Consider the following 12,172-nt stretch of genomic DNA (forward strand, 5'->3'; position numbering starts at 1 on the left):
AATTGCTCGTAATCAATTGTTTTAGCGTGTCCACCAGTTGTTCCGAGCGCAGTCAACAATTTTCCATGCGACAAATTATTCACAAACTACATATGTATATGTTTTTCTCTGCTTACAAATAGAAACCCGTGGCTGCAGTCCCTGAAGACAGGAAGTGCCTTGATGGAAACGATCATTTCCATAAATGTAGTAGTTGAACAATTAAAAGTGAGAATATCGTAAGCTCTGTTGTAATAAGAATTAAAAAGGTATGTCAGACTTGTCTAATTGTACTTGTTCCAGACTCCGGATTTACCGCGGTTACGAAACTGGACAGTGGCCATTAAGATCGACGAACGATCCGCAGAAACGGTCATCGTCGTTGAAAACGGTTAATCGGGCGTGATTTATTATCAACGATGCAACCGAAAACGTAAGCCGTTCTCGTAAGCCAGTTTCACGGAATATTGATTGTTGTCTTTTCCACTGTATACCAGACCATATTGAACTTGACTTTAAGATCTCTCAACAGCTACTCTTCTAATCCATAAACGCGTTAGAAAAAGAGAATGTAAAGAACAGAGTTTCAAAGTGTCCTCTAATGATTTTTGCCCCAACTATTTATCGTAATAAGACGATATTTGAATATCCAAATAAATAGCCTCCAGACATGAAAAGCTGTCTTAAGTCTGGTGCACACATCCCCCATCGAGTCGGTTCTGTGGATCGAACTGGTCGGAATGTATACACCAACCTTAAGGCGGCTCCTCATGTCTGGAAGTTGTTTATTTGGATTTTCAAGCATCTTCTTCCTGTTTTGATGCACATACATATCTAATTTAAATGCCGAAAAGCAGAAACTAAAACAAGTATGTACTAATCTACGATTTCACTTCTGCATAATCTTCTCTGGGTCATCACTTATCAATGAAAAGTTTATTTAAACACGTCAACGGTTAAATAAAATTAAATGAAACTAAGCTGTAAATTATTGAATACCAACAAATAGTTTTGATTTGAAATAGCGATGCATGCAAGGAAGCATTTTCGCGTCCCCTTCTTGTACATATTTCGTATATTGATCTATTGTGCTTTGAAAAACATTATGTCGAAAGAGGTGCGTGCACTCTTGTCACCGGTAAATAGCCGTATCTTACGGGAAAGGATGGAAGAAGTTGGAACCACCGTGAGTTTAAGTTTAAGACCTCGCTACCCTTATCGTTAGTTTCACCAATCTCTCGTTTGCAAGTAACCCTATTTCGGTGCCGTGACACGACAGTCACGGCTGCTTAACGCAATTGCTGCGAACCTTTTTAAATCTCACCCACACCTTCCGTCTACCATACTCACTTCTTCATCCCTCCAAGCCCAATCAGACGCCGCGGCCGCGAATGTTTCAGGACACGCGGGACGCCGCCGCGCCGTGCGCCGAGGTAAGTCAATCCCGTGACGTCACGGAACCTAGGGTCACCGCGTTGAAATTCAGGTCGACTCGCTCTATCTCGTTCTTTCCGCTATGTTACTCCGTCTCTCTCTTCCTTCTCCACTTTACATGCACTCGAACGTTTTTAGCAAGCGTCAAGGATAAAAAAAAAAAAACGAAGAAGAAAGGAGTAACCCTTAATCTTGTTTATCTTACACGATACATTATGTAATACAATTATTAAAAATTTGCTCACTCTCTCTAATGTTTTAAACGATTTCTAATCAGATTTTAGAACGCTTCTTTGTAAATGCGGAACGAACATTTCAGGATCCATCGAGTGACACCCTTGGACTTTGAATATCTCTTTTAAGGCACGAGGGATGCCATTCAGGCGAGTATAATGAATTCAGTTGAGTTGTTGCGACGTACATACATACATATACGCTATGTAGCTATACCAATACGGTGAGTAAAATAAGATGCGGATCAGCATTCAGGGGGATCGATTTCACGGGGTGAGGAACGTAAACATTCATGCCGACCCAAATGCTGCCTTTGGCGAACAAAATTTAATGGTTTTAGTATCGTGAAATTATTACGCAACGATTAAACTGCCCTTTTTAGGTATTTATGTACATAAATATTTACTATAAATAATTCAATCCATAATTTACTAAAAGTTCTAAAGTAAAAATTTTACTTAAAAATTGTGTTTTATAAAAATATATAGAAACTTCGATGAGATAATGTGTTAACCCTTTAACAGCGCAATCTGGGTCAATCGAGACGCAAACTTATAAAACGCAGAGAAAGAAATTAACCAAAATTTAAATGTATAATTTTGAAACAGAAGAGTTTCATATATTCGAAGAATGTCGCGTCGCGTCGACAGGGTTAAAATTTATAAGAAAACACATCATTGAAACATAGGAAGAAAAGAATTCTCTATGAAATATGTAATCTGATATTAAATTTCCGATATAAAAAAGTGTTAAAAATTTCTATGTATCATTTATGATGAGAATTATAACACGTTCTTTAGTAAATTCCGGAGAAAAAAAATAAGCAGCCTCATTATTCAAACAAACATCTCGAAACGAGCAGTTTAAGATTGCTCTTGCAGAGAGGTAAATGAAAAGTAACTGCATCATTCAAACATCATAATGTCAGCGAAAATCTCGTTGTATCCTCGTCTCGTTCGCTAAGTACACAAAATTAAATCGACACGAGCATTTATAAAACGTGTATCACACCGCTGCTGTCGAGTACATCAGTGTCCCTTTCTCCTAAAGACTGTTTATTTTCATAAGCGATGCAGATTTTTCTTTCCTCATTCAAAAAATACTGTTGCAACCAAAATACATTAATATGTTTGCTGCGGCACCGAGGTCAGACTAAAATAAACTTTTATGACAAGAGAAATTTCCTATACGTAACACCTGTGTGTCATTTTATAATATCTATATTGACTGGATCAAATATCATAGGATCAAAAGAGAGGGTATAAAAGAGTTTACTTGGAAAATTTGTTTTATATTTAATAAAAAGTAAAAAAAAATAGTATTGTGTATACCATCCAACTATCCGTAGAAGAACGACTTTTACGAAGAATCGTTTACCACAAATTTTTCAAAAATTTTTCAAAAATTTTTCAAAAATTTTTCAAAAATTTTTCAAAAATAAGAGAACAATTTATAAATTTTCATGAATTCAAGTCAAGTCAAGTCAAGTCAAGATCTAGCAGATCTCGTGGCAGCGATGGAAGTATCAAAATCTTGTATGCACCGTGTCAGTTATTTGTGCCAACTTCGTGTAAATAATCTGGCAGAAGAGATTTTATTCAAGCCAAGCTTATTAAGTTGCATTCAAATTTCTATTCGCACCTAACGATCTACTTGTACCAATTCCATTACATAAGCTAGTTGTGTAAATTGCATAACTCTGTAAACACAGATTTATGTTATAACACATTTTCAAATGATATTTTCAATGATTTTAGCCAGCCTATAGAATTAACATTTTGAGTTATGGTCATCTCGATCCTTAATTAACACGTTGAATGCCATAGGAGTCACCACCGGTGACCAGCGCCACAAATTACACATGCCTGAATAATTAAAAGAGAAGAATAGAAAACCATCATTTCACATAATATTGTTATGGCACAAATAACGTAAAATAGCAAATATAAAAAGGTTGAAATTTGAAATTCGAAAATTGAAAATTAACTATTTATACTCTTAATAATTATAGCTTTAATAATTAAATAGGTTTGAAGGTTCGAATTATATGAAAAATTATATCATTTTCGTACTTTGCACATTTTATTTTTCGACCTGGGTCGAAATGACCTTGTAATCGATGTGCGAGGGTTAATAACGATTGATTAAGACTTATCGTAATTGACTGAATGAGCAAAAAAAGATAAAATGCTCCTGTTACTTGATTGATAAAGAAAGACGAGAGCCAAACGAAAAGAGCAACATCTTCGCGTTGCTAGCAGTCAGCACTAATTGTCTTGCCAGAGTAACTACATTCTGCTCAATTCTGCTCAATTCTGCTCAATTCTGCTAAATTCTGCTAAATTCTGCTAAATTCTGCTATTTTCAAAACATCGTATCGTAGCGATCCGGTGTTGAACGAAAATCGAAAATGTCGTTTGCGATTGCGTAGGCTGCGCACTCATTCTAACTCGATAACAACATCACGTTGCATGCGCGATCTATCTATCTAAGTATTTCTATTCTAATTAAGTTTCCTAATAATCGCTGTTTACGAAACGCTTTCTGCTCTTCCTCTTCGAATATATCGAACGAAATGTATTTGAAAATCATAATACCGGTTTAACTAACGATATAATCTGAAAACATAGTAGATGAGTGTAATGAGCGAGTGTCGTTCACCGGCATGGCAGTGGAATTATAGTCTGTTCAACGAATTGAGAGTCAGTGAGGTAAACAAACGCACGTGATTGAGACAGGAACGTATTGACAACCTGCAGATACAATATGATTGTAACGACTAGCGACTGTTTAAAAATCATTAAACATGTGTATAAGGTATTAACAATTAGTAACAGTGTGTTACGGAAAATTTACCAATTAAAATTGATGATATCAATATAATATTTATAGTTTCTGATTAGTTACATAAGAAATTTTTAAAAATGCATATATTTTTATTACAATTTTTCTATGAATAGGGACTGATTATTGCACTGATTGATAACACTTGATTGTTGCCCACTGATATGTAAAAAATGTGCTATAATTTTCAAATACTATTAAGTTACAAGATGACATTGTTTATACATCTGCAAACGGTAAGTAAGTTGTTAAAATTTATTAATTTAAGATACCAATCAATTTTATCAGGGCAAAAATTAGCTTCACTGCAAATGCTATTTACACAGTTGAAATTACAACGTAATGTAGATGTTAGTGATAATTTGGCAAACTTCTGACAGGTATGTTTCTACTATTCTTAATTGAACAATTTCAAAAAATGCCACTAGCATCCCTTTGGTCCTAAGTGTCTTGTATTAGTTAAATAAATTTTATTAAATTAATTGAAATTGAATTAATTGAATTAAATCGTTTATTGATCTGACGATGAATGGAACGTAATAAGAGATATGGTTGACGTAGAAAATTTTTAACCTGTCTGTATTATCTGCATTAAACGCAAAACGATATCTTTTGAATATCGATACTCATCGCAAGCATCTGTTTCGTAAATGAACATTTAAACGCAGAGAATGAAACAAGTACGATACTCGTGAATTATTTGCGTCATGTTATAAATATAATACATTTCACTTCTGGGAGAATGCATTTATTCTAAATGTTTTTTCTCCCGTTAAAATCCACCCGTATTCCACCCGTATTCCACCCGTATTCCACCCACCCATCCAGCCATTTAATATTAAATGCTCGCGAATGCTACGATGCAATTTTGCGTTAATTCCACAAAATTCGCAATTTTTCTTATTCAGCATTTCCAACAATCGGAGATTTTGTAAAAAAAAAACTCTCATTATCGATTGCTGCCTCTCGTGGGATGTTTCAAACTGTTTTTTAGTTGAAAAAAATATCCAACAATATAAATTTGTATTTAAGCAAATTATAGAAGAAATATTATTTTCTTCTTCTTTATTTATTGTCACAAGAAGTGGATGAAATCTGGTATTTTGGATTTTCGAAATTTTTAACAACTGGAATTTTAGAATTTTAAAATTTTTGGAAAGGGGTCAATCTAGATCTCACCTTAACTCTACCTAATCACTCCAATTACTATATTCGATTGATAATAGTGATCGTTATAAGAATGATCGTATCACAGCGAAATTTTAATAAAAATGTCTATTCAATTGAAATAATTGATTTAATGTTTGCGAATTTTCCTCGCGAGGTCCCGCCAATAATGTTCAGCTAACAACTTTATTTATTAACTACGGTTTGTGTGTTCAAATGCTCCTTGTTACCAGTGTAAACAGACAGCTTTGTTGACGCCGAGTGTACTTTGAGAAAGATTCTCTTTTCATTGCTTTCCAATATAAATTTTTTATAAGAACGGTAACAAGGGTAAGAGAGTTTGCTCTGTTATTTAAGTTGATGGATGAAGAATGATATAGTGACTGCTATATGTATTTAGCGATTACAATAATTCATTTACTTAATCAATAAATATTGAATAAAATTTCTTTACTGTTGCCCTTTACGATTCAATGTTATTATTCAAAAGAAATATTAATTTCGAAACCAAATGATCAATCCTGTCCTGATCTTATAATTTCGCATTAATGTAAGCTTGTTAAAAACTGATCTTAATATTCTAGATAATTCATTTTATTCCATGTCAGTTTAGATATAATATATAGCTACTTTTACGGCGTCAATTACCGTGTTAATCTTGATGGATTTTACACGTTCGTACACACGAATTCATTTTGGCAATGAATTTTTCTTCGATTCCAGGCTACATTGAAAATGTTACTCATCGTCCCTAACTATAGCGTGTTTATGCGAGGAACATACACGCGACACATCGCCCAGACCAGATATGTAGCCTGTCTGAACATAAACTTTTCAACCGGTATATTTTCGTCAGCAGGGGAATTTGCGTACACTGACACGTTTCGTTGAAATTCTTTCAGCCGATAAAAAAACGCAAAGATAAACCACGACTTTCTCTACATACATATATCGTCATCGTTCATGTTCAAACTTACACTATGACATCACATTTTAAATCGATTTTTTGAAAAAACAAAATAACACACCAAATTCTTTTATTATTTCAATAATTCCAAATAGTCGTTGGCGTAACTAGGTAGGACCCAAGGTACCCTCATCATTTAAAAAGATTCTAAAATTCCAAAATCTCCAAATTCTAGAATCTGAAAATGAAATTTAAAATTTCCATAATACCGGAATTCCATAATTGAAAAATTGGGACCTTGGAAGTCAGTGTAAATTATTGAAGGTAGGTTATTGTTAGAATTCAGCGTTTAATAAGTCGTATCAAGGCGAACGAAATCGGCGCCAAACACTTGGACGATGTTCCTCGCGACTCGAAAGAGATCAACGAACAGAACTTACGCAGCGTTCTAATAAAAAGTTAAAGATTCGCGATCGCGTGACGATGCTGGTATCTCAACGATGCTTGGATTAGCTTTGTCTGTTGCAACGCAGCTGCCGTTTCTAACGCATTACTTTACACGCTACTCGTACATATGTATATTACAAGGACCGTTTCAAACTGACCACTTTCTGTGGCGTCGTAAACGAGCAGGAAACGCGCCGCAAGTAGGGAAAGATTAAATTTAATGGAGTGTGTAGCGGTATACACTCCATTATCAAAGGATCATCCCCAATTCCAATTCCCTTGCAAATTCGTTCTTAACCCTCGAGTAGAGTTAACCACGGTAGAGTCAGATTTAACCTTCTCTGCTGTACGAGGAATAGATTAATATCCTTCGTAAGGATATCTTTTGAATTAATCAATTTTCGAGCCAATAAGTTGCAAAAATACATGTCCGTCTACGAACGCGCAGCTGTGCGGCTGAAAACGTTCAGAGGTTTCACGGTTATTCGAGTACCTAATTGCATAATGGATGCACCGTACGACATGACAGGTCGATGAAACGTAAATTCCATCACCTCTAAACTGTTCTAGCCGTGAATAATTCAATTGTCCTGACCATTTCGGATGATGTCTCCTGATGATCTCGTCAGTTGCAACAAGGTGTTTCGATAACAAATCGTCTTCCGAGACATTCAGAATTATTTCAGAAAAAAACATAAAAGGAAATGACTACTTTCGATGCAACGACGGACGACGACGACGAATCGGATTTACACGGAATACGTAAATGACAATTGCGAAATCTATGGTTCTATGGATATTTTCGTTCGTTGTTTCAACTCTGACTGGGGTGTCTTGAATCGGGTCAGAACGAAGAAACTTCCAAGGAGTCCCCCGCGACAAATTCTGAACTTTATGGAACCGAGATTTGTTGACTCGCACTATTTAAAGAATAAGTGGAACGACGCGAAGCATCAGGCAGAAGCGACTCGCACTCGGTTCTCAGCTTTCCACTAGTTTTCCGCCCATTCGCGCTCTACATATACGTATACATTCTTCAACTTTTATACGCTCCATACGTTCTCTGTATCATATCTTTACAAGCTCGTTTCATATCATAAAGGAGCGTTGTCTGCCGAGGACAGAAGAAGAATCGACGAATAAAACGCGTTGACTAGAATGAAATGGCAGTACTGACCGACACAACAAATTTAACACTTTGCAGTTCATATCTAGGTTAGGTATACCAACAACAGTAAGTATGTAATCCAATATTTTCTTTAACAAGTTGATTGCAAATCAGCACTTGTTGTTTTCGTACACTTGCGATAAAATCAGGCTTATCCCAAGGAAAATGTTTATGTCCCCCTTCGCTTCAAGTTTCCCTGGAGAAAATGACAGTGTAGCGAAAGGGGCCCCATATAAGGGGAAAATAAAATCATCAGCTACTTGAATTTTTAATACTATAAATGAAATTTTTATTTGAAAATTATATTATTTTGTTTTATTTTCTTTGTTTCGAATACCTACAAAAAGAATGTCGATCGATTGAAATTCTATGGTGTCACGTTTGAGTTTCTCGGTCACTTACGATAGAAAGTGGACGGAGGCGATTAATACACGCCCGTCGTTCTCCAACGAGAACGTACTATGAATTTAATAACCAAGGTGTTGAGCAGTGTGTATTGACAAATCTGTCACGATGCTGGAGATAAATATTCGAAACTGTAGCCAAATCGATACGATATGGTTATCACGAAGGAATTGATACCGATAATCACCATATGTTAATTACACTTGTAAGTTATTTTCTACTGCTTCTACTGATTCTTTCTTACGTGATTAAATTATTCTGGAGGAGGAATGAATGGTAATTCATTAGGATTAGGACCGATCGGAATTCTTGGATATCGTCAGTAAGGAATTGAAGCATACACAGAGAAAATATGCAATATATACTGGGTCAAAATGACCCTGTACTCGGCATGCAAGGGTGAATAACCGGTAGCAGGAATCGAGTTTCGTCGTTTCGACCTCGATTGAGAAGGAACGTATTTGCCTACGCGACGTCGTTGATTGAGAGAGGAATTCGAGTACTGCACACGTACGACGCTCGTTTATTTTATAGTGGAGGCACGTTTTATAGATCCAATAAGAGATTGACCCGATTTTTACTGGTCGGTCGCCGGTCGCCGGTTGCAGCCGCTTTCATGCTGGCCACTATCCGTGGAAGATAAACTGTCCCGCCCTCCGAAAGACAAAAGATTTAATGCCGTGGTCTCGGGGATATAAACGCGGCCCGTTTGAATGATCGAACATGCTTGGGAAACGGACAAACGAGTATATATGTATCTAGAACACGCGTTTGAAATTGGGAAGGGAGATTTCATTTTTATTTATTTAAATGAAATCTCTTGAGTGGCACACGAAGAGAAATTATTTCAAGTTTCTGTAACTTTTTCTACTGTAATATCGTCGAATTTTCTTTAATCGATTTGCTTAACTCACTGGAGGCTGAACTTTCGGTAGTATGTATTTCAATGTCAGTACTTTATCTGTATCCGGGCCGCGACAATTTTCTTACGAAAATCATGATAGTTAGCGAAACAAACGGTGGTTCCACGAAGCGGTCCGATCATTATTTCACAGAGTGTAAGTACTTGGTACACGGCCAGTTAAGACTCGCGCGTGCTCGTAAACTACGCGAAACAAGTTTATGAGACGGGACGATAATACGGTTATCGCAACCGCTAGTGTAGGCTGACCTACCATCGAAAATAATGGGATCTTCATTTCACCTACAACTGCAACAATCGAACATTTAACTTTAACCCTATTTCTATGACGTCCGTTATATTGGAATCAAATTTCTGATAAAATCACCGATTTATTCGTTAATAGTAGCTATTTTAGTAAAAATCATTAACTCATACTTGAGAAGAAACTTGAAGTGAATCATTTTGATTGGTTTGGTAGTTTCCACAGGTATGTACATACATACATACATACATACATACATACAACTGAGGCTGATTGTACGAAATGAAATTGCTAAAAATATATAGTAATTATAACAAACGGGAGATAATGAGAGCGTAAGCAACCAAGAGTCATGACTTTTCATGACGATAACCCATTAATTTCAACCATTGTATATTCTATTCTGTTTGACGCAGAATTGACTTTGTGTCTCAAGTCTGAAGTAAGCTCTTACGATTAAATACCTACAATTGACGAAATTAAAATTAGTCAAGTGCAAAAATTTCATCCGACACATTTCATTCTTTTTTGCACCCAGAATCGGCTCGTATAAGAATTTCTCGGTTCTGCGTCATTCGAAATAATGAAGGAAATTTTGTTTTCGATGGATTTTGCGGTATTTTCAGTTAAAACGGATCTGAATTTTAATTTAAAAAGTTTTAGTTTTGTTTAACCTTTAGAATTTCAAGTTAACAAATTATTATTTCCTTCAAAATATACTTATTTAAACGATGCAATTTAATTTATAATTTCCATAATTTGAGAAAAGAATAAAGATGCATAATGAAATATACCTATTAGTTTATGTCAGCAATTTTCTTCTAGGAGTTATCATCGTGTTTACATGTAATATGCTTTATTTAAAATAGCTGTGTCTTGTAAACATCACTTTGTCTCAGTTATGGGAGGTAATTACTTTTGATTGACATTGCATGTCAAATGACAACTGTCTAAAGGATTTGTTGCAACATTCGTCGTTGAGTTTTAATAATTTATCATGAAAATGCAATCCTGGCAAACGTTTGGCCGTTCTCCCAAATAGCGACCGTTCATGAAAAATAGAAATTGGTAAAAGTAAATTTATCACTATCAGAATGTTTAGTAAATATTATTCATTACTACAGAATGAATGTGATAGATGCGTATAAAAGATGCAATGCATTAATGCACACTCGTGTGTAAGTACCTATATACCTATATACATATTTAAAAAACAAGATACGTAAAATCCAATAAACAACTATTTTATTCTCAATTTTTTATTGAAATTTATGTATTTATACGAATATTTTCAGTCTAGTAATGACACGAAGCCTAAGAAATGATAGAATCATTATAAGGTGTTTGTACAATTAGAGGTATACATATTACTAATATGAAATTTATACATACATACTGTATATTCGAAGCAACGTGTTCATAAATATTATTCCTTTGATTTTCGGAAAATTTCAAACTGGTGAACAGCGAAGGAGCAAAGAGTTTTGAGGGTGACGGGCGATGAGTGAGAGGGGTGGGGAGATACGTAAAAGTTCGTGAATATACGTTTTTTTACAGGAATTAAAATTTCTTTTTAATTTATATTTTATAGTATTATTATTCTGGGAATGGGGGAGTCCACCCCTATCGCCCACGCTCTGGTTCTGCCACTGCTTGTAAAGTAAATATAATATTTCTGTAATCTCATCGTCACTTTGCTATTCTCTTATTTTAATGAAATGGTTTTAACTGAAAAGCGTAATGCAATGTGGCATAACGCATCCTTTCCATTTACTATACATTTACATCAAATACAGAGCATAATACTGCAAATTAAATTTTAATTAACTGAAAGGCATTCTCTTTCATGACATTGCTCCACGATATGTATGTACATACATACATATATGTATGTATAGTGCATTAAGAACAGGTCGGAATTAAATCAGTTCAGCTACGAAATTCATCCCCCATCCATCTTACTCACCAACTGCTGCACCATCAGATTAATACTTATTCTTATCTGTAGAAAATTTCTTAATGAAAAGTATCGTGAACAATACAGCATCAGAATTACTTGGTCTATTAAAAAGATGAACGCTTTTCCGCGTTAGGAATCGAGCCACTTTACGGCTCGATATAATATAACTGTACCCTATAAGGTGTTTGTTCTCTGTTAATTACACAATAGACTATTCGATAATAGTTAAATCTGTTGATAAGTAAGTAGTTACAAGTTGGATTCGATTCCATCGCTAGAGCAACCGAGCAGCACACCTCTACATATAAGTTTACGAGTTAAGTCGAGGCTCTCTCCTTTCTTTCCCATTCGCACCTTATCCGTAACTACGTGCCGAAGTTTACACCCCAACGAGTCTAGGTCAGGAACGACGATGACGACAGCTACCAACGTTTGACCTTAAGGTCTAATTTTAAAATTCT

At 35.4% G+C, this 12,172-nt stretch overlaps 1 protein-coding gene across 10 annotated transcripts in view; it reads right to left on the reverse strand.

Annotated features, from left to right (window-relative positions):
- LOC117608685 (uncharacterized) overlaps window positions 1-12,172 on the reverse strand; it is a 44,962-nt gene that overhangs the window by 15,800 nt on the left and 16,990 nt on the right. The window contains exon 1 of one of the 10 annotated variants that reach the window (XM_034334161.2): window positions 117-325. The exons of the other annotated variants lie outside the window; for them this stretch is intronic. Coding sequence (XP_034190052.2) covers window positions 117-182 — 66 coding nt within the window. The 5' untranslated portion in view covers window positions 183-325. Of the gene's footprint in view, window positions 1-116; window positions 326-12,172 lie in introns of those variants that run through there. 10 annotated transcript variants of the gene reach the window in all.

This window comes from Osmia lignaria, chromosome 2, assembly GCF_051020975.1.
Source record: "Osmia lignaria lignaria isolate PbOS001 chromosome 2, iyOsmLign1, whole genome shotgun sequence".
Classification (NCBI taxonomy): domain Eukaryota; kingdom Metazoa; phylum Arthropoda; class Insecta; order Hymenoptera; family Megachilidae; genus Osmia; species Osmia lignaria.